General features: G+C 45.3%; 1 protein-coding gene across 1 annotated transcript in view; it reads left to right on the top strand.

Annotated features, from left to right (window-relative positions):
* Positions 1-23,270, top strand: part of CFAP54 (cilia and flagella associated protein 54) — a 1,075,777-nt gene that overhangs the window by 820,444 nt on the left and 232,063 nt on the right. The window contains exon 42 of the mRNA XM_069229529.1: positions 13,665-13,865. Within this exon, the coding sequence (XP_069085630.1) occupies positions 13,665-13,865 (201 nt within the window). The remainder of the gene's footprint in view (positions 1-13,664; positions 13,866-23,270) is intronic.

Raw genomic sequence — 23,270 nt, 5'->3', positions numbered from 1 at the left:
CCTGAACAGGCGCTTGAAGATTTGAGGATGGCGGTCGACTCAGCACAACAAAAGGGAGTCCCACGAACTGGGAGTCCAACTCAGCGAGTTGGGCAATGCAGGACGGAGTGCTGGGGACCTGGGCTAGGCTGTGCACGAAGGAAGTCTTGCAAGAGTGCACAGAAGCCCGAGCAGCTGCAGTTCACGCAGTACACAGGATTACTGTCTGGCGTGGGGAGGCAAAGACGTACCTCCATAAATTTGGACAGAAGGGATACTGGACTGTGGAAGACACTTGGCCCCAGCTCCTGTGTTCCAGGGACCACGCTCGTCAGGATGAGAGGGTACCCAGAGGACCGGTGATGCAGAAGTTTGGTGCCTGCGTTGGCAGGGGGAAGATTCCGTCGACCCACAGGAGATTTCTTCTTGGCTCCCAGTGCAGGGTGAGGGCAGACAGCCCTCAGAGCATGCACCAACATGAAACAGTCGAGAAAGCCGGCAGGATGAGGCGCTACAATGTTGCTGGTAGTCTTCTTGCTACTTTGTTGCGGTTTTGCAGGCGTCCTGGAGCAGTCAGCGGTCGATCCTTGGCAGAAGTCGAAGAGGGAAGTGCAGATGAACTCTGGTGAGCTCTTGCATTCATTATCTCATGAGATGCCCACAGGAGAGACCCTAAATAGCCCTTAGAGGAGGATTGGCTACAGAGAAAGGTAAGCACCTATCAGGAGGGGTCTCTGACGTCACCTGCTGGCACTGGCCACTCAGAGCTGTCCATTGTGCCCTCACACCCCTGCATCCAAGATGGCAGAGGTCTGGGACACACTGGAGGAGCTCTGGGCACCTCCCGTGGGAGGTGCTGGTCAGGGGAGTGGTCACTCCCCTTTCCTTTGTCCAGTTTCGTGCCAGAGCAGGGCTGGGGGGGATTCCTGAACCGGTGTAGACTGGCTTATGCAAGGAGGGCACCATCTGTGCCCTTCAAAGCATTTCCAGAGGCCAGGAGAGGCTACTCCTCTCAGGCCCTTCATACCTATTTCCAAAGGGAGAGGGTGTAACACCCTCTCTCAGAGGAACTCCTTTGTTCTGCCTTCCTGGGACTGGGCTGCCCAGGCCCCAGGGGGGGCAGAAACCTGTCTGAGGGTTGGCAGCAGTGGTAGCTGCAGAGAAAACCCCAGAAAGTTAGTTTGGCAGTACCCGGGCTCCATGCTGGAGACCCGGGGATGCATGGAATTGTCTCCCCAATACGAGAATGGTATTGGGTTGACAATTCCATGATCCAAGACATGTTACATGGCCATGTTTGGAGTTACCATGGTGACGCTACATATAGGTATTGACCTATAATGTAGTGCACGCGTGTAATGGTGTCCCCGCACTCACAAAGTCCGGGGAATTTGCCTTGAACAATGTGGGGGCACCTTGGCTAGTGCCAGGGTGCCCACACACTAAGCAACTTTGCACCTAACCTTCACTAAGTGAGGGTTAGACATATAGGTGACTTATAAGTTACTTAAGTGCAGTGTAAAATGGCTGTGAAATAACGTGGACGTTATTTTACTCAGGCTGCAGTGGCAGTCCTGTTTAAGAATTGTCTGAGCTCCCTACGGGTGGCAAAAGAAATGCTGCAGCCCATAGGGATCTCCTGGAACCCCAATACCCTGGGTACCTAGGTACCACATACTAGGGAATTATAAGGGTGTTCCAGTGTGCCAAACAGAATTGGTCAAATTAGTCACTAGCCTGCAGTGACAATTTTAAAAGCAGAGACAGCATAAACACTGAGGTTCTGGTTAGCAGAGCCTCAGTGATACAGTTAGGCACCACACAGGGAACACATATAGGCCACAAGCATATGAGCACTGGGGTCCTGGCTAGCAGGATCCCAGTGACTCATATCAAACACACTGACAACATAGGGTTTTCACTATGAGCACTGGGCCCTGGCTAGCAGGATCCCAGTGAGACAGTAAAAACAACCTGACATATACTCACAAACAGGCCAAAAGTGGGGGTAACAAGGCTAGAAAGAGGCTACCTTCCTACACCACCCAATAATGTGTATTCTATCAGTGCAAGTGTGATGAGTGACTAATTAGATTTGTCAGTTCTGGCCTAGACAGCCTAAAGCACATTTTTATAAGGTTACTTTTCTGCTTTAGTTAACAAAAACCTGATTTCACCATTACATCAGCTTTTAAAAACTAAGCAGAAAATAGTTTTCCTAAACTAAAAATGGGAATTCAATCAGTTAATCAATAAGCATTATTCAAATGCTGAATGACAATCCAAAAAACACAAGATAAGATGCAGAAAAGCTCAAATAAAAAAACAATAATGCAGTTACGATGATAAACTGCTGATTTAAAAAACAAAATCCCATTCTGAGACACGCATCCTCATTGCTTAACATTTGTAATAACCGAAGAGCACTGTGTGAATTTTATTTGTCCTCAAAACAGAAAATAAAAATTGTTTTGTGAAACTTTATACAATTTACAGAAAATAAAGTGCAGAGGAGTTAAGGTTTAAGATTTTAATCCCATTTAAGATTACTCAAGTAAAAGTCTTCCAAGTCCTACATACTGAAATAGCTTTTGGGTTTTATTTCACTGCGGGGGCACACTAACCTCAAGAGCTAATGTGTCGTGTTTTTATATGTGATCACTCTGTTTTGAGGGCTTACAAGGTACACTTTAGAGGTAATTATGAATATATAAAATCAATTGCCTACCTGGCAGGCACGTAACTGCCACGTAATACTGCTGTGCATTTAATCAGCAGCCAAGCCAGTGCACAGTGGTGCTCCTAGCACACATATATTTTGTCATACACGTAGGTGGTATAAACACACACTGTAGTACACATATGATATTTAACTTTCCTTGTCATTTGTGCACTTTAGGTACCATGTACAATGGATTTTTAGTGAGATTAAATAGGCCAAATAGGGAGGTGCAAAGTACAGCACGTTTTTCAGAGCACAAGCTCTGGCACTTTACTTCTGTTTAACAATGGTAAAGTGCACAGAATTCTAAAGCCAGCAAAAATAGGGTCCGAAAAGTCACTGTGTCTGGGCAACATACAGAAAAGGTAGACTTGCTACACTTGCCATCTGTGATTGTAGTATTTACTCTAAAATCTCAAGGGTCTCCTACACCATATGTCTCATTGTCTGTGCCCTCTTGGCATTATCCTTCCAGAGTCTCACTCTCAATTGTATACTTCCTAAAGTCTTCTACCTCCCAAATAGCACTGTCTTTGTAGGCACAGAGAGCATAATCACTGGTATCCGCTCATTTCCAAGTTGCACTCCCACTGTACACTCTCCATTGTGTCCCTCTGCCTGAGTATCACGTCATTCATGGGCAGTTAGAATGTCTAATTAGTCCTTAGCTCCTCCATTCTCTGTCCAGATTGAGAACAGAGTGCTTGCCCCACAACAGAAAAAGCTTTGGCAAAGCAAATAGGTCTGGCTTGCATTTTGAGTCTGCAAGAAGCTTGCTACACTGAACAATCTGTATACTACAGACAGAGGGTCATTTTCATTGGTAAACCTCACCCAAGTATTTTAGGAATCCAAACTAGATTAGAAATGCAGTTTTGTTCCAACTGAATTGTACAAAAAAACGAATCTGGCTTTCTGATACAATTGTACTCCATCAATCCATGTGCAATTCAATATAGTACATGGTGGAATAAGTGGATAAAGTGAACAATCTAAGCAAATTTATTAGTTTCTATAAAGAATGCGCCTCTGAGAGAGAGAACTTCATGTGTGTTGATTCAGTATTCTTTTAAGATGTAAAATAGTTCCTCATGATATACTTTTAAGAACATAAATAGTACCTTGTACATTGCAAATCAAGTACCGATAGGATGCGGAATGAAACGCCAAGCAGCCAATAACTTGAAATGAGATAGAAGTACTCCTCTGGGCGTAGTCAAAGCCCACTCTGTTTATATCTTCAAGAATTGGTAACAATAGTTTATTTTGGCAGCTGTGCAGGAAAGCCAAACCTAAACAAATATTGGCAAAGCCAATTGGTCTGGCATTATCCACCAACCTTTTGGAACTACTTTGTGTGTAGATGCCCTCCTTGTGAGAGGGCAGCATGTTGTAACCCACATGAAAGTCAGCTAAGACTGAAGTGAGATGATTCATTACCCCTTGATAAATGCTTGAGTGGGTTGAAAAAATATGTAAATTACACAAATACATACAAATGGATGAAGTGTACCCGAACATCCCTACAAGTAACAGTGTCATCCAGATACTTTTAGTGAAATCAAAAGGTCTTGGCTTACACAGACCTAAAAAAGCCAATTGCTTTGCCATTGGCTGCCAGCCTCTTGCCTTTAGGAAAAAAAGAAATGAAGATAGAAAGAAAGAAAGAAAAAAAGGAAGGACAGAGAAGGGAAAGAAATGAAGATAGAAAAAAGGAAAGACAGAGAAGGGACAGAAAGAAGGCAAGAAAAAAAGAAGGTACGAAAGAAAGAAGGAAATACAGAGAAAAAATGATAGAATAATGGAAAGAATGAAAGAAAGGAGAATAGAAAGATGGAAGGAAGGTTTGAAGGAAAGAAGGAAGGAAAGAAAGAACAGAAAGTAAAGAAAAAAGGAAAGAGAAGTATAGAAATATGAAAAGAAGGATTGAAAGATGGAAGAAAGGGTGAAAAGAAAAGGAAAAGGAGAGAAGAGAAGAAAGAAGGATGGAATGAGGGAATTCACAGTTATAATATTGAATATTTTGTTTTGTGTACTGAGTAAAAAGAAGACAACTTAATTCAGGACAGTTTCAAATAGACTCAATCTGTTATGCTGTTCAATAGCAGCAGTCAGACATTCCAAAAGGAATTTACAACAGCATTAGCAAAAGTCAGTAACTGATTAAGCGTGGAATGTAGCCTGTGCTCATATCTGTTATAAATCATCTTTCTTACACTAAAAAATTAAAGTAAAAACAAATCACTAGCATTGAAGGAAACTATTTTGAGTGTGGATAGGGTCATTCTGAGAGAGCAAAATGCAGTCACTCAAAGTAGAGTTAACCAGTGACTGTAGTAGGCTGACCCATTGCCCTATGCTGTATGCAGTAGCAGGTGGAACCAAAGTGTTGATGACACAACAACAGACCAATGGATGAAGAGAGGTGGCTTAAAGCCCCTCTAAGTAAGCATATTATACACATAATATCTGATAGAGACTTCTAGCAGCAAATTCCTTACCTTAGAATTATCCCAGATGTCGGACTGGATCCAAAAACAAATTCATGAGAAGTACCCGTGCACATCAGTAGGCGGTGTCATTCGGCTCCACATGGCCTTATCGGCAGCTTCTGTGCTGGAGATGATGTTTGTGGTGTCTATATAGGCACCACCCAGGTGTGCTGGCGTCAGTTCTTTTTTTGCTGCTCCAGTCAGCGCAGATCCAGAGAAGAGCTATCCCTTAGTCATTTTTTGACTAAACTGTTTTCAACATTTGTCAAAGTCTTTCTGAGGTTTTTCCTTTTGGTATGGCAGGGATGTCATCAAAGAAGGCCGGCTGCAAGCCCTGCAGAGTTTGTCACCGATCAATGTTGACAGACCCGTGCCTTGTGCGCTTCTTGTGCCTTCAGCATGACAATGGCGGAAAGGCCTGTGCTGACTGCCATGCCGTGAACCCAAAGGCCTTGAGAGAGTGATCCCTCAAGTTCCTGGTGGCTCAATGTGCGACTCTGAGACAACTGAGCTATCAGTTGAGACAAAGGTCCTTCAAACGGTCACGGAGTCTGATATCCTTGTTGCACTCGAAGTCATCTGGTCACTCTGGTAAGTCACATCACCTCAAGGAGAAGAAGTCTGAGAGATCTTCAACCTCGCCATGTCTGTCGGACGACAAGACGAAAGGAGCCTTCACATTCAAGGCCATGACTCCCTGAGTTTCCAGGAGCCAGAGCGACCCTGCCCAATTGCAAGAGTTCAAAGAGCCATTCGCCTCATATTTGGGAGGCATCTCTACTGCTTCCGTGTCGGTGGCTCCAGCCCTGGCTCCAGTTAGGCCTGATGGATCCATTCCTAATTCCAGAGTGATGCTGGCCGTGCCATCTCCACCTTACCCAGCACCACTTCTGATGTTGACGCTTACGGTGCTGCTGGTGCACACCTGCAGCGGTGTCCCTATTCTAATAATTGACTCCGACCCAGAGCTGGAGGGTCAGTGACCAACGGCTCCAACTGGAGCCATGTCTTCCAGGCAGAGCCTGAGCCCTATTCTTATCGGCTAGGATCTGGAGAGGAATGGGAAAGGTCACTAGACCCTAAGGAATGCCAGCCTTATGACTTAATGGACTAGTGTGAGGAACTGGGGGAGACCATTGGACTGTGCACTTCTCCAGCTACTGTCATGCTTTCTCCCCCTATCATGGCTACAGAGGAGGGAGCATCCTTCACAGTGGTGGTGAGGAGGGCAGCCAAAGTCCTTGTCCTTCAGTTGCTCTCAGTGGCACTCAAGACTAACAACTTGACAGAGGCACTTCAACTAGGAGTGCCCCCCTCAGAACTGCTACCTCATTTAACAAGGTCCTCACGGACATCCTGCTTGGGACCTGGTTCAAGGCCAGCATAGGGGCACGTGTGAACAGGATGATTGCCTGCCACCACCGCCCCACTCAAGGGGACCCACATTTTCTCACCCAACACCCTACCCCAGAGAGCATGATGCTTCAAGCCTCTACTTCCCACATAAATTCTGATGCATTTCCTAACACTCCCCATATAGGGAATCCAAGAGGCTGGACACCTTAGTGAAGAAGATGTTTTCTTCCCCCAGCGTCACACTGTGGTCTGTGAAGACCGCATTCCTTTTGGGCACCTATTCCCCCACTCTGTGGAATACGGTTGTGCAGGTACTGCCAACGGTACCGGAGGAGGCCCAGGCCATACTCTCCCAGGTTGTTGCAGATGGGACAGGCAAAGCTAAGTTTGCAATATGTTGTGGACTGCATACCACCAACTCACTGGGCAGAGCGGTTTCATCCACAGTGGCCTTAAGGTGCCACACTTGGTTGAGGATGACTGGCTCTGGGGATGTTCAAGCATCGCTCAAGGACATGCCCTTTGATGGCTCCCGTTTATTTGAAGACAACAGTGCTTTAAGATTAGAAGGGCTGCAACCAGGTCCTTGCACCATTTCATGCCTCCTCGTCACCCCAGGCTCCCTTTCACTACTTTTGTGGCCATGGAAGGGGCTTCTGGCCTTGCCTCTACCTTCCCAACTGCCTTGCATACTTCACAGCCTTTGTGTGGGTGTAGGTGTGGGTGCAGTACCCACAGACCATGAGTCGGGCAACCAGCATTTGGGACAGTTCACCACCCCTCAACAGCTGCAGCAGCAGCCTCCAAGCTCTCTTAATCTGCTCTCCTACAGTCAAGGGCACTCAGTGGATGACACGATTTGCCATCACCTGCTCCACTGGCGGTCTAGAACATCAGAACCGTGGTTTTTGCAAATAGACTGAAGGGGCTACTCCCTCATCTTTGTGACTACCCTTCCCTCTATGTGACCAATTTAAAACAGGCTGATGGAGGATTATCTAGATCTCCTCTATCAGGAAGTGACAGCTCTCTTGGCCAAGGGAGCCATAGAGAGGGTGCTGATGCCAGACGTGGGTAGTGGCTGCCATTCCCACTACTTTCAGGTGTCCAAAATGACAAAGGTCTTCATCCTATCCTAGACTTGTGTCCCCTCAATATCTTCTTCAAGGAGGAGAAATTCAAAATGTTCACGCTTGCTCAGGTCCTATCAGCCCTGGACCCGGTAGACTCCATGGTTGCTTTGGACTTGCAGGACACATTCTTTCACATCTATGTCCTTCCCAGCCACAGACATTACCTGCAGTTCACAGTAGGCCATGAGCACTTTCAGTACACATGCTTCCCTTTGACCACTACCAGCACCCCTCAAGTGTTCACTAAGGTGAAGGCATTAGTGTGCTCTAAGGGTCCCCCACCCCATGCAACCTCAACACTCCAAGGGGACCCACTGAACTTACCTTTAAGTCCGCCTGTGCAGTGCTTTTCCAAGTGGCCCCTCGCAGTGGCCTGGCACCAGCCCCAAAGACCACTTCTTGCTGCTCCCGCCAGAACCGGGAGCCGCCTGAACTTCTGCAGCTGACCAATAGTGGCCATTAATGACCTCAACTTACCTGCGAAAGGACAACTTGGTAAACACACTGCCTGATTTTATATGTAATTTTAAAGCATATCCACCATTGATTCTCATGATGCGTAATTATGCACAAAAAGACTCATTTTGTGAAACTTTAAAAATTCATAACTTAAAAAGTACTTACCCGATTTTGATGATCTTGGTCTTAAAACATTTATGAAAATCTGAAGTATTTTTGTTAATTGGTCTTGAGATGCTAGACCAAGCTACCATATAAATTAGAGCATTAGGTGGTCTATTTTTTATCTCTGGAAACCAACATGTGGTTGCCAGGACCATCTGCACATTGTGCCTAGTTTTGCACACTACATGGAGGGCTTACCTCCTACATTCAGGCTATGATACTAATGTTTCAGTCTCTATCCTGGATTTCGGTGAGTCTGACTCTGCTGGGACTCGTCCTCCTGCATCTTGCAAGTGACACATGACCTTGGCATATGCGGGCTTAGTGGTATCTGAAGGTCCAGTGAAAGCAGCTTCAAGGGAATCTCTCCAGCATGTTCCAGATCTCAGAGGGGAACAGCAAAAGAACTGCAGTGGTGGCTTACGAACTGTGATTGGGACACCTACAGACCTCTCTCCCTTCCCATACCAGATCTGACAGTGGTGACAGATGATTCACTCCGGGGATGGGTTGGCCTTCTGGGAGAGGTGGAGATCATAGGACTCTGGTTTCTGATGGAATCCAGACTCTACATCAACCTGTTGGAGCTCCTAGTGATCTGACTGGGATTGAAAGCCTTTCTGTTCTCCATCATGAGAAGGCTAGTGTAGGTGTTCACAGACAACACCACCGCCATGTGGTACTGCAACAAACAGGGCAGGGTGGGGTTGTGGACTATTTTCAAGAGGCCCTGTGTCTCTGGACATTACTGGAATTTTAGGGCATGTCGCTGGTACTGCAGCACCCGGTTGGCTCCCTGAATGCCAGAGCCAGTGAACTCAGCTGAAGATACCTAGTGGATCACAAATGGTATTTCCACCTGGAGGTGGGGCAAGGCTTCTTTCAGCAGTTGGCAGACTTGGTTAGATCTGTTCGCCTCTGCTAAGAACACACAATATCAGCAGTTTTACGCGCTGGAGTTTCCAAGACGGCTCTGGCTCAAAGATGATTTTCATCTCAGGTGGAGCTCACACCTCCAGTATGCTTTGCTGCCCACATCACTCCTGCCCAGAATTCTCAAGAAGATCAAGAATGACCGGGCACAAATCATCCTTGAGGTGCCAGACTAGGCACTTTGTTATTCTGAGCTATTGGGCATAGCTATTGACCCTCTGATCAGGCTGTCCCTTCGGGAGGATCTCCTGTCTCAGCAGCAGGAGAGGGTCCTCCAACTGGACCTGTCAGCTGTGCTTGTTCTTGCGTGGAGATTTAACAGCGACAGTTGATAGCAGTTGATCTTCCTCCCGAAGTATGTGAGGTTATCTTGTCAGTCAGGTGTCCCTACACCAAGACAGTATACACCCACATTAGGAGAAATTTGAGGCAAACAAATTGATCTCCTTTCTACCCCCCATTCTCAGGTTCTTCTTTTTGTTCTTTCTCTTGTCCAACAGGGCTCAGCTCTGGGCACTAAAAAGGGCTATCTTTCTGCTATTTCTGCTTTTCTGTGGTTGCCTGCCTTACCTCTTCAAATCCTCTGTTGTAAATAGGTTTTTGGAAGGTCTCCAACATATGTTTCCACCCTCCCTCTTTATCATGATTCAGTGGGATTTCAATCTCCTTCTCACTTTTCTGATGTGCTGTCCCTTTCGGCCACTTTATAACTACCCTCTCAGGCTCCCTACCATCAAAATGGAATTTCTTGTGGCTGTAACATCTGCATGGAGGGTCAGTAAGCGTCAGGCTGTATCATCCCAGTCTCCTTACCTCACAATCTGTCCAGAATAACTGGTGATTCACACAAGAGCTTCCTTTCTTCTGAAAGTAGTCACTCCCTTTCATGTAGGCCAGTCCATCACTATCTACTCTTCACACTCCCCCACATTCCTCCAAAGAGGAGGAGCAGTTGGACGTTTGCTCCTAGGCGAGACTGCTGGTTTAGGGATAACAGCACTTTTGTTTGTAGGCGACTAAGCCAATCCTACAACAGGTCATAACTATCGGCCCAACCCTCCTAGCTCACAAGCAGTACCTCACCAAAAACCCTATCAGTGAAAGGGTTTCTGGCATCCTTTACGCATGGACTCTAGAATGCGACATCTCAGGGGAGTCGTGGTGGAACCAAGATTACCCTTTTCTCAAATTAGCAACAAGTCTCTGTCACACACAGGCAATGAAGGAAATGCAGGAAAGTTTTCAATATATTTATTGAAATGATGGCAGACTACGGTAAAATGCATGAGCTGCAATGATTAGAATAATGAACAGTGCAAGAAGAAGAAATGGGAAGACGAGAGTCGTAAATACAAAGACCCCTCACCATTGTGCAATAAACATGAGATGTAAATACCCCAAATATAAAAGCCCTAGCATGTAGAACCTAATCTCTAACCTAATGAGAGCTAGGTGTGATAAACCTAATTTGCCACTACTGTGTCCCCCCAACCCTCATTACCTTGGAATGAGGTCTCTAGGTCAGACTCCGTAGTGACACAAAGGCTGGGTCTGCAGGAAGGCGACGTGCAGCATAGATAGCGTCAATGGCATCTGGTAGGAATCCCTTTGATAACCCTGTCTGTGTGAGGTGTATTTATGCAGACCATGTAGGACGCCTGACTGAGGTATGTTCCAGAACAATAGATAAGAAGGCATACGTGTGGAGGCAGCTGTGTAAACAACCCGAAAAGTGTACATTATGTTCCTGTCACCCATAAGGGAGAAGCAGACACAATATAAATGCCTGCATATACCACTTGATTATGACGCTGATAGTGGCACCTTCACAGTGGCACTGATAATGCAAATCAAAACATTTCTTTAACTGTAAACAAAGGCAGCCATCCTAAAAGAAATACAAATATAAATAGGCTAAAACAGAGCAGGCTAAGTAGGTTAAAAGTCACAAGGTGAAGGGGGCACAGACCTGCAAGCCAGAAGGCTAAGCTAAACTCCTGAGACCCATAAAAACTAAACAGGAACCACTACAGTCTGGACCCAAAAAGAACATTGTTGGTTTACCTTGACCTCACACAAGAGTTCGGGTGGATGAGCAACTCTTTGTGTGGTATGTGTGAGCAAAGAAAGAATGATCCATGCAGGAGTGGGCCATCTACACAATGGCCAAGAAGCAACCCTCGTAGGGTTTGGCTGCTCTTTCCATTAGAGCCAAGGCTGCAACCATTGCATTAGAACACTGAATTCTGGTCCTGGACATCTGCCAGGCAGCACTGTGGGCCTCCTTGCACACGTTCACAAAGAACTACTGCCTGGACAGTCAGGTCCATCAGGTTGGGCATTTTGCCCATTCACTGGTGCAGGACTTCCTTGTCTAAAATTGGTTCCCAGACCCACCTTCGGGGAAGGTTTTGCTTTAGTCTGTATTCTAAGGTAAGAAACCTGCAACTAGAAATCTCTATCAGATGAACAAGTTACTTACCTTCGGTAGTGCCTTAGCTGGCAGAGACTATGGACCTGATTTAGACCTTGTCGGCGGAGAATACCCCGTCACAAATATGAAGGATATTCCATCCACTATATTACTATCTTATTATATCCTATGGGGATCGTAACATGGTAGATAGACTATCTGCCACATTTGTGACAGAGTATTCCATCCACCAAGAGCTAAATCAGGCCCTATATCTAGCTGCAGATTCCTTACAGACCCATCCATTTCCCCCCTTTGGAAGCATATTTCAAAGGACAGGGCCCTAGATTTTCCACACCAGTGGTCAGTGTTCTTTGTGGCCCGGCACTCCTGGCATTGAAAGTCATAAAAAGAAACTGATGTCAGTGCGCCTGAGTAGGGCCTATATAGATGCAACGGGGAACCTACTGGTGGGCAGAGGTACTACTCAGGAAAAAAAATCCAGATCCAGTCTGATGCCTAGGGATAATTCTAAGGTAAGGAATCTGCAGATGGATATAGGGGGTCATTATGATCCTGGTGGTGAGTGGAAATGTGGCGGTAGTACCGCCAACAAGCTGGCGGTACATACTGCCACATTATGAGAATGAAAGGTTGACTGCAGCCAGCCCGCCACTTCTCCACTCATACCGCCATTGGCGGTATCAACCGCTGGGCAGGATATGTCAATCTCCAGCCCGGCGGCTGGCATAGAACCGCCGGCAGCATTATGAGCCTGCCTACCACCATGGTTTTTATGGTGTTAGCAATGCCACGAAAACCATGGCGGTAGGCCCTACCGGTGATAGGGAATTCCTTCCGTCACTGATAGGCGGCTCCCCCACCCACAACACACACCTGACACACCCCACCCGCTCCATCCAAACACCCCCTCACCCCCTCCCAATCCTCACACCCCCCACTCCCTCTGATCCTCACCCCCACCCGTTCCTCACACCCACACCCCCTCTGATCCTCACACTCCTCCTGCCCCCATACACGCACACACCCGCAGACACGCACCACACATACACCCAATCACTCACACTGGCATACACGCATTCATACATTCATACTTCCAGACATGCTTGCACACATTCTTACACACAATCACACTGACATGCAGACAAGCACTCACTTCACCATTCTTACACGCAGTCACTCACATGCATACAACCACGCAAACAACACAACACGCACAGACGCATTCACAGACACACTCACACATTCATGCACACACTCAGACATACACACACAAAACACCCCCACCCTTCCAACCCCCTCCCCTGTCAGAAGCCCGACTTACCTTGGTCAAGGAGGTCTTCCAGGAGGGAACAGGAAGGGGCGCCGCTACCGCCAGCAGCACCCCACCAGCAGAACACTGTGAGGCCATTATCACAGGACATGATACTGCTGGTGGCGTTCAACTGGCATGGCGATGCTGGTGGCGTGCTGTGTTCCAAGTGGTGTTTTCAATTTTGGGAGCACTTGTCAAGTCACGCAGCCTGCAATAGCAGTCTGTTTGGTGTTGGTGTTGGGTCCCACAGAGTGGTGCAAGTTGTGCTGCACCTCTGGGGGAGGTCCTCTACTGTACCCATTCCCTAGGTGACAGGGTTACCATTTACTAGGGAATTACAGGGGGGCTGAAGGGCCTGATAACTTAGGGACCAAGTGACCAGGTGTCTTGTCTTAGTGAAGAGACACTGGCATCAGGGACCTGGTTAGCAGGAATCCAGTGCACTTCATTCGAGGTTGCATCTAAAAAACTGGCAAAAAGTTGTTGGTTGAGGGGTACTGCAACCAGAACCCAGCTCCCTGCAAACAAAATTACTATTTGTTTTAATGCAGGAAGTATAACAGTCAGCTGACTGGAAGTATGTGTTTTTGAAGGCATTGCGTTAAATAATGTTTTTTCACTGTGTACTGAACTGCTGATTTTAAGAGATTTTCCTTCTAACTCCATTGTTCTCCAGGCACTGCTCGCGTGGGAACGAGAGACAGTACCTGTACTTTACCTGGAAAGGTAGGGTTCAGCACGGCAGACACAGAGGTACAGCAGCCCATCCCACCTGACCTCTCAAATGAAGAATTCATGTCCCCGATTGCCGTCCAAAGTAAAGGATTACCTCACACGCAACTTTCAGTTGTTATACTTTCGTATGAAAAGACCATAGGTAAGATAGTACAAACCTGTTAAATGCTGCTGTTTTTTTCTGGCAAAGTTATGTGTATTATTTTGAAAATAATGATTATGGGGGTCATTATGACCCCAGTGGTGAGTGGAAATGTGGCGGTAGTACTGCCGACAGGCTGGCTGTACATACCGCCACATTATGAGAATGCCGGGTTGGCTGCAGCCATCCCACCACTTCTCTACTCATACCGTCATGGCGGAGATGTCACTCTCCAGCCCGGCGGCCGGCATAGTACTGCCAGCGGCATTATGAGCCTACCTACCACCATGGTTTTCGTGGTGTTAGCAATGCCACAAAAACCATGGCGGTAGGCCCTATCGGTGACAGGTAATTCCTTCCCTGTCACCTGTCGGTGGCTCCCCTATCCCCCTCAACACACACCTGACACCCCCACTCCCCTCCATCCAAACCCCCCCCTCCCACCTCCTCTGATGCTCACACCCCACACCCTCCGATCTTGACAGTCCCCCACCCCCCATACACCCGCAGACACGCACCACGCATACACCCAATCACTCACACTGGCATACACGCATTCATACACACACTGGCATACACACATACTTCAAGACATGCTCACACACATTCTTACAACGATCACACTGACATGCAGACATGCACTCACTTCACCATTCTTACATGCACTCACACGCATACAATCACGCAAACAACACAACACACACAGACGCATTCACACACACACTCACACATTCATGCACACACTCAGACACACACACAGCACCCCACACCCTCCCACCCCCCTCCCCTGCCAGAAGCCCGACTTACCTTGGTCGAGGAGGTCTTCCGTCAGGGAACGGGCGCTGCTACCGCCAGCACTGCCCCACCAGCAGAACACCACCAGACCAAATCACAGGTCATGATACGGGTGGTGGCGGTGCTGGTGATAGCAGTGTCCGCTTACCACTGTCCACCAGTATGATCACTGCCGGATTTCCGCCCTTCTAGTGGCAGAAGTCCGGTAGTTATCATAATATGGTGGATGGATGGATGGTAGCGGCGGTGATGGTATTTTGGCGCCCATCGCCGAGGCGATAGGTGGTTTTTACCACCATTGTTATGATGAGGGCCAATGTTTTTGTCATATTGATTGTTTCATAAAGTGCTGCACAACCAAACAATCGATCAATAATTTTTTATTGACAGTCATAGGAAATCATAACAATAAAATGTGTGACAAAAGGAGTACGTTATATGTAAGGTAAAATTAGTTAGTCACGAGGCTGCACATCGTTAATAGCGGAAACTACATTAAAAAGATGTCATGTGTGCTAAGTGACTTCAAATCGTACTACTACACAGACCACCAAACGGTTAAAACTTGATAGTTGCATACAGTGAAAATGTTTCTCTGTGATTAATTCCATGTGATACCGCATATTTAAGCAACATCAGGTTAATTCTAAACTTTCAAGTTGTTTAGCTTCCATCACAAATTTGAGAAAGCCTTTTAGTAGGGCGCCATTCTACTCCATTAAAACAAATGTTTACAGTGTCTTTACTGGATCTAATACCTAATCTGTGAAAACAAAGCCTCAACAAAGACGGCGCGCCTCATTAGGTACAGGGCAACATCCAACACATGGCACATTTTTTCAGGGCAATATTCCCAGAAGCGACCTTGACTGCTTGAAGCAAGTGTAATTTCAAGACTGAGTAATTTCATTCAGGTCAACAAGCCGAATCATAATGCCGAAACTCAGTTTTTACCTGCATTGGAGTGGCAGAAGAGCATTAAAGCTGTAAAGGGACTAGCATTTAGTTTTCAGCAAAGGAAATGTATTTTTTGCTCTATGGCCAGTAAGCAGTTAAAATAACCAGCAGGGGCCATCGTCTGCCATAAAGCCATCAGGTGCATTTTACCCAAATATCTTGTTGAGGGCCTAGCTCCATGGATGTTTCTGGGCATTAAACAGGACCCACAACTTAAATCAGGCAGTTCTTTCCCGAGACCAGAACATTAAATAATACGTTTTTGAAAAAGGAGCGACTGTAGCGGGACACAGAGTTCTAGTGTAATCTGAGTTTAAGAGGGGAAGCTAAAACGGGATTTGGCTCTCAGCGCTTTCCTGGCTTAATCGAGTCATTCACGATTCTGTTTTTTTTCGGAAGGCTTTGGTGCCATACCTGGAAGTAGAAATAAACCTTGCTAGGATGACTTCCATTAGGCGCGTAAGAGATGATGAGCCATGTTTTTAAAGGCGCAATATTGCAAAATTAAGAGAGTCTGCTTTAGAGAAAACATATGAGCCAAAGCTGAGCCAACATCATTAAAGGTAATGCCTTGATGAAAATATTTTAAAGCATGCTAAATTTCAAGACCTTGTGGAACCAATTTTACAGTACCCCTGGGCCTCCTTTGGAAGCAATACATGATACTTGTGTGATTTATCTTTTGGGAATTTTGATTATAATAATTAGCCAGTGCCTCCAGTATGTGTTGTAGTTAATTACTAGTTCAGGCCTGCCCAATATACATATTAGTTTGCATTATTGTTTTATTAACCTATAGAGAGAAAGTAGCAAGAATAAAGTAACATGAGGGCGTTCAATATGTCTTTATTCCATCACAGATGACATGCATTCCAGTAAATAATGCTAACAAACTATTGAGATTAAAATTGAAAAGACGGAGCAACATGAATGTATATGGGCAGAACTGCTGGATGCTAAAATATTAAACGTGCGCCAAGAAAAGAATGAAAGCACACCTTTCTGGAAAATGGTGGGCAGAGGTGATATGCTAGATTTTTGTACCGCCAAAATGCATGGCTCTCTATTCAAGCCATACATTGATAGCATTGGCTCTCTATTCAAGCCTTTAGTCAAATGGACCAAATGCTGATAATACAATAGATATACATGGGACAAGATAGAAAAAAAACGATTTCACAATATTCAAGTCGTTTTTTGTGTAGGTCCCTGCTACGTTCCAACTGACCTATGTAGATCCTCCTATTGATTGAGGCTACCATGTTTTTTTGGAGAAGATATTGAGGTACAGATGATCACTCTTTAGCAAAAACAAGGAAAGGCGGCTGATGTCGCACCAAAAAAAGTGGTATATAAGCCTCTCAGCAAATGAATGGTAACTGGCAGCTTCATCAGAAAGAGTTGACCGAGAAAGTACCTCATTCCGAGAGTAGTCAAAAGGTGAAAAATACCTTATTCTTCAGTACATTCTGAAAATCAAATCAGTACAAACTACTCAGGCCGTAAAGAGGAAAATGAGCCCGAGGTTTCAAGTGTCCACAGTCTTTTTTTAAAGTAATTTGTTGACATCTGTGTGTGTGTGTGTGTGTGTGTGTGTGTGTGTGTATATATATATATATATATGTATATATATATATATATATATATATATACTCGCATAACTGTAGAAATTCAGTAGTAATAGTTACAGTTATCTTAGGTAACTATAACTCGTGCCCTAAAGTAAGTTTAACTCATGCCCCCACCATGCCCAGTTCTCTAATCAATAGTTTTACAGCAAACGTTGCTGAGATATTATCAATGATGTCATAGAAGATGTTATGAGTGTTGTAATATGTGCGGTAATTAGCTGTCCATTCTGAGGGTGTGAGTTATAGTTGCCTTAGGGCATGAGTTATAGTTACTTGAGATAACTGTTTATATAGCTGCTGATTTTTTATGGTTTGGTGTGTATAAAATGTGAACCTAACTATAATGTCCCTATAATATTTATTTTTTTAGTGAATTTCTAAAAAAATTTAAATTCTACTCTCTGTCCATAACGTCCCTGTAACCTTTGTTTTTTTTCAGTGAATTTCTAAGTTTTGTGTTAAACATAAGTTAATATTCAATTGCCTTACATTAATCCAACCTCCACCTAAGGCCAGGACCTGTGGCCAACCCACTGCATCCAGCCAACCTCACGCCCCTCACGGCCTTCGGCCGTGCATGGTGAGGGAATGGCCCCAGGGACTGGCCATGCACTGCTAATTACCCCACATATTACATCAATCATGACATCTTTTGTGACATCATTGATAATATCAGTGCAACATTTGCAGGAAAACTGTGCATGGCGGGGGTCCAAGTCACAGTTACCTTAGTGCACGAGTTATAGTTACTAGAGATAACTATAACTGTAAATTCTGAACCTAACTATGACCTCCCTGTAACACTTAAGTGTCTATATATTTTTTCCACTTAAAAAAAAAAACAAGTTTACATGGACGTTTTCTAATATAGATATTAACGCGCTTGTTGTTGGCGGCGGCGGCTGCATGAGAGGGCAGGAGCCCTTTAAAAACATTACCGCGCTCCCGGCTCACGGGACGCGCTTGTTGTTGGCGGCGGCGGCTGGAGGAGAGGGCAGGATCCCTTTAAAAACATTTCTGTGCTCCCGCCTCACGGGACGCGGGCGGTGCCCGGGCAAAGCCCGGGCCAAGGGCAGGCCCGTCCTTTGCCCGTCATCGCCAGGAAGAGACTGGGCTGCCCCCCCCCCTTTCAATTTTGCTATTGGGGGCTCGGTGGAGGAGCCTGATTTATGGAGAGCTGCTGAAGCAAGGGAGAAAAGAGGAGCTCTCGTCATTTTGGGTATTTAAAATATTTCAATTCAGCCCCCCCTGTGCCTTGTTGACTCATACATGCGTAAAGTGACAGCGAGGACTATTGTATTATAATTCCAGGGTCTCTGTGGTAGGAAGTTGTGACCGGACAATTTCCCTAAGACAGAAGTCGAGCAAAACTTAGTTTCACTCCTAGTTCTGGGCACCGGAACTTGCAAAGAAACACACAGCATTTTCTCCTTCGATAAAGGACTAGTTTGTCTTGATGGGGAAACGCAAAGGAGACTGTGGGAGAAGGGATCCCATCCAGGAGGCTCCCCCCAGGTTGATAACTAGCTACTTAACTTCAGTGAAGGGTGCCATTGAGTCGGAGATAGGGAGAGTAGAAGCTACCTTAGAGTCATCCCTTGAGAAAATAGGGAAGGGTGGGAGGGAGGGAAGGATCCCTCCTGTAATATCTCCAATAGGTAAGATAAAGACAGGAACCCCTTGTGTAACAATGGAAAAGGACCCTCAAATTGATTCCGTTACTCCCATAACTCTAGAGAGTCCACCCCCAAAAATAAGTAGGCAAGTAATTCCCCCCCACGCTGTCTGTAGTAACTCCCTCAGACTCAGCCCGATCTCCCATAAACAGTCATGAGCTCGGAAAGTACTTAGCAGGAACAGAGAAGAAAAAGGGGAAACGTTTATCTAATCCATTAAAAATAATTACAGGAAAACAGCCAAAAGACATAAAGATCTCGGATCCCCTTAATAATTGTCTTTCCCAGATTGAAGATCAACTCAGGGATATAAAAAAGCTGTGTTCTCTGGTTCTGGAGAGAGTGGCTGTCCTTGAGGAGAAGGTTGAACTTATAACAAACACAACGACAATGAATTCCATACTACCCAGGGCTGAACCCCAGAACAATCATACCGCCTTTGCATGCTCACCTGTCCCGGCCATCCATCAGCCTCAAAACTACAGGCCGATTCCTGCCCTGAACTCAGCCCCAAAATCCCTGAATTTAGATGCATCTCAGAATTCTACAAATTTACAGCCTCAGTGGGGCATAACCATACGGGAGGGCTTAGTGGGTCAGGTGACTACAAGAACTCAAATAGCCTGCCCAAGGATCCCGCTGGCATGTGCTCCCTATCTTTTAATCCTGGAAAACGCTCCCACATTAGAAAATACTCACTATGAGTCGCATGCATCACTGTTAAACAAAGTGACGCATTGGGTAGGAAAGCACTCGGGAGGGAGGGTAGACTTCTACAGTGACATTTTAGCTGTAAGAAGGGTCCCCTGGGTCGGCCCATCCACTAAAGCATCACAAGGGGATTGCATCATCATAAACTTTAGGAGCCCCTGGATTGTCAACGCTTTGTATCACCATTTTTCAACTATAAGGCTATCTGTAGGGTCTATAAGAGTACAACGTCTATCTGTGTTTATTCCCCTGATATCTAATCTATGTCATTCTGACTTAATTCATCCTAGGAAACAGAACTTTGGCAATCTCGGTGTCTCCAACTCCCCAGATACTGCCCTGACCCTGTCTAATAGATTTGAGCCCCTGGCCTCACTGGAGCAGCTAGATTGACCACCAGCAATTGGGCCCTCTTTGCAAGACCCCTTGGAGATAAACATACTGCACCAGCCCCTCTCGCACCCTAAGGGAGTCTTTGACATACATGATACACAGGGTACAATAGCCTCGGGGATCATCTCTTGGAATGTGGCAGGCTTAAAATCTAAAATTGGAAACCTCGATTGGTTAAAATTAGTGACGGAAAATCTTTTTATTTGCTGCCAGGAGACTTGGCTTGTAGAACCCCCGCATATTAATGGCTACACCACACATAGCGTCCCTGCAAATAAGGCCTCTGCAGGTAGGGCTAATGGATGCACGTGTTGTGGGCACATCCCCTTTCTTTTTGGCTTTATTTCTGAAATTAGCAGAGCCCTTTGATATACTACTGATTAACTATTATAATAACACCTTTGATAACTCAGACACCAATGTGGTTGGTAGCTTGGAGATGTCAATATATAAGGCAACAAACATTAGTAAAAAGGACTTAAGAATAATTTGGGTTGTCGACTTTAATGCCCATTTGTGTGAGCCAGAGTATTTGGAATGTTGCGGACTCTTGGATGAAAATGATAACCCCATTCAGCATTTTAAACACTCTTTATATGGGAATGCTCTTAATTCTCTGATAACAGCTAATTCTCTACTTTTCCCCATACCAGTTATTAGAGGGGTACTAACGTTTATAAGAGGAGATACTCATACTACTATTGACTATATTATCTACTCTAGAGAACTATCCTCTCTTATTGGGCAGTTGAGGGTGACTCCGACCTGTATTAGCGATCACAACCCTTTATCCATTGAAATAAATTTGGACCTGAAGAGTGACTCGAGAAGAGAGAAGCGACACCCCGACATGAAGTTTTCAGCCCAAAAGGACTTACAATCAAATGGGGAAAAATAGATAGCAATAGCTTCTTTAAAGATTTAATGTTGAATAAATGGTCAGATGTTACGATATCCTTGGGTGATGACAGGGCCCTCCCATGAAATTGTCTGTGCGTTTTCCTCTCTGACAAAGTATATGGCTGAGAAATTACAGCCCTCAGGCACTAATAAAGCACATGGCCCGAGATGGTTTAACCACGCATGTACCATATCCTTAAGTAACCTAAAGAAAATAACCAGTGCATCTCCTCAAGACCGACAAGCAGTTAAAGTTGCTAGGAAAAATTATAAGGAAGCACTTGCCAAGAGGAAAGCTGGATTAAGTGAGTTTGCCTAGGAGGAATTGAGGGAAGCAAGCAAAACCAAAGATACAACTGCATTCTGGCGTGTGGTTAACTCTCCATTGCTGAATGACAAATATGAGATGTCCATGGATACTGTTATTCCAGCCCAAACTTGGGTGGACTATTTAAAAAAAAAAAATTGCAATATAGACTAATGTTCAACTAGAAAAGACAAATTGTTTGAAGTTAAGAGGAAATGATCAGTCAAGTCTGGCTTTCAGTAATACCATAAGCGTGGATGATGTAAAACAAGCTATTCAAGATTGCCCCTCTGAGAAAGCTCTTGGCCCAAACAGAATTCCTGCTGATTTATATAAAGCGCTTCCAGATTTCTGGGGTCCACTGCTTACTAATGTTTTGAGATCGTCTGTGACAGGCCCTTTAGTAGATACTTGGAAAGAGGCGATCATTGTCCCGATTTTTAAGAAGGGGGACAGGGCAGATCCTTTATGCTATTGTCCTATCTCTTTATTAGATAGCTTGGTTAAAATCTTAGGCCGAGTGATCCTAAACAAGTTGGAAAATTGGGCGACTGAATCTCATTCACTTTCAGAAGTTCAATTTGGCTTTCGGCCCGGTGTGGGCACAGTAGAACAAACTCTTAAATTGACCCTCATAGTACAAAAATATACCAAAGTTAAAAGGGGGTGTATACATCTAGCATTTATGGATCTGTCCTGTGCTTTTGACACAGTTAATAGGGAGAAACTGTGGATGGTCATGTTGAATATGGGTGTGGACAAAGATATAATCATTTTACTCAGTAAACTCCACGCCTGCACAGAGGCTCGGGTCCGCTATTCTCGGGAGGGTGGTCTAACAGAGAAATTTCCCTCATTAAAGGGGGTTAGACAGGGTTGCGTGCTGGCCCCTTTTCTTTTTCTTTTATATATAAATGGGTTAGAGAAATTTCTCTGTGAATCGGGGAAGGATTTTCCAGTCATTAATAATTCCCCAATTCCTGTATTATTGTATGCGGACGACGCTGTACTCATTTCAAGGACAGCAAATGGCCTCCAGATTTTATTGAATGCTTTTATCACTTTTATGGGGAACCTTGGACTCAAAATTAATAGAACTAAGGGCCAGATGTAGCAAGGTCAGAATCGCAAATCCTGATGCAGAACGGTGTCTCAGACACCGTCTGCGACTCGCTATGGGGTCGCAAAGGCCCACCTCATAAATTTTAATGAGGTGGGTCGAATTTTGCGACCCCATAGCGAGTCCCTGCACTCACAGGGATGGTGGTCTGCTGAAGTCAGCAGACCTCCATGTCTGTGACTGCTTTTTAAATAAAGCAGTTTTTTATTTTTATTTTGCAGCCCGTTTTCCTTAAAGGAAAATGAGTTGCAAAATAAAAAAAATAATGAAACCATTTGGTTTCGTTTTTTCAGAGTAGGCAGTGGTCCATTGGACCACTGCCTGCTCTGAAAAAACCTTTCGGGCAACATTCACAAAGCGGAAGGGGTCCCATGTGGACCCCTTCCCTTTTGCGAATGAGTTACCACCAGTGTGACACTGGTGGTAACTGCGAATTGAGATGCGAGTTGCAAATAGGAAGGGAACACCCCTTCCTATTTGCGATTCGCATTCACAATTTGCGAGTCGGTACCGACTCGCAAATTGTGAATGCGCATCGCAGAAGGCTGTTTGCAAGGCGCAAACTGCGATTTTCGCAGTTTGCACCATGGAAACGGCTTACTACATCTGGCCCTAAGTCATTTGTGATGAAGACCGGGCCCAAATGAGCAAAAATGAAAAAATTTGCTCTAGATGGGCATGAGATACTCAAGGTCCCACATATCTGGGGGTCCCCATTGATGTAGATTTCAATTGGAAATTTTTAGTAAATATATGCTCAATACAATTTCAAAAAGCCATAGAAGCAGTTTTTAGGTTTGCAAAAAGACTGCGACACAAACCTGTTAAAGAAATGATGACTGTTTTTTCCTCCGAATGTCTTTCTATTGCGACATTTGGAGCCGGGTTTGGGGATATGCAGAATGTTCGGGCCTC

The sequence above is a fragment of the Pleurodeles waltl genome, chromosome 4_1 (assembly GCF_031143425.1).
Source record: "Pleurodeles waltl isolate 20211129_DDA chromosome 4_1, aPleWal1.hap1.20221129, whole genome shotgun sequence".
Lineage (NCBI taxonomy): Eukaryota > Metazoa > Chordata > Amphibia > Caudata > Salamandridae > Pleurodeles > Pleurodeles waltl.
The sequence above is the reverse complement of the archived record's forward strand: the minus strand, read 5'-3'. Positions and strand labels throughout refer to the sequence as shown.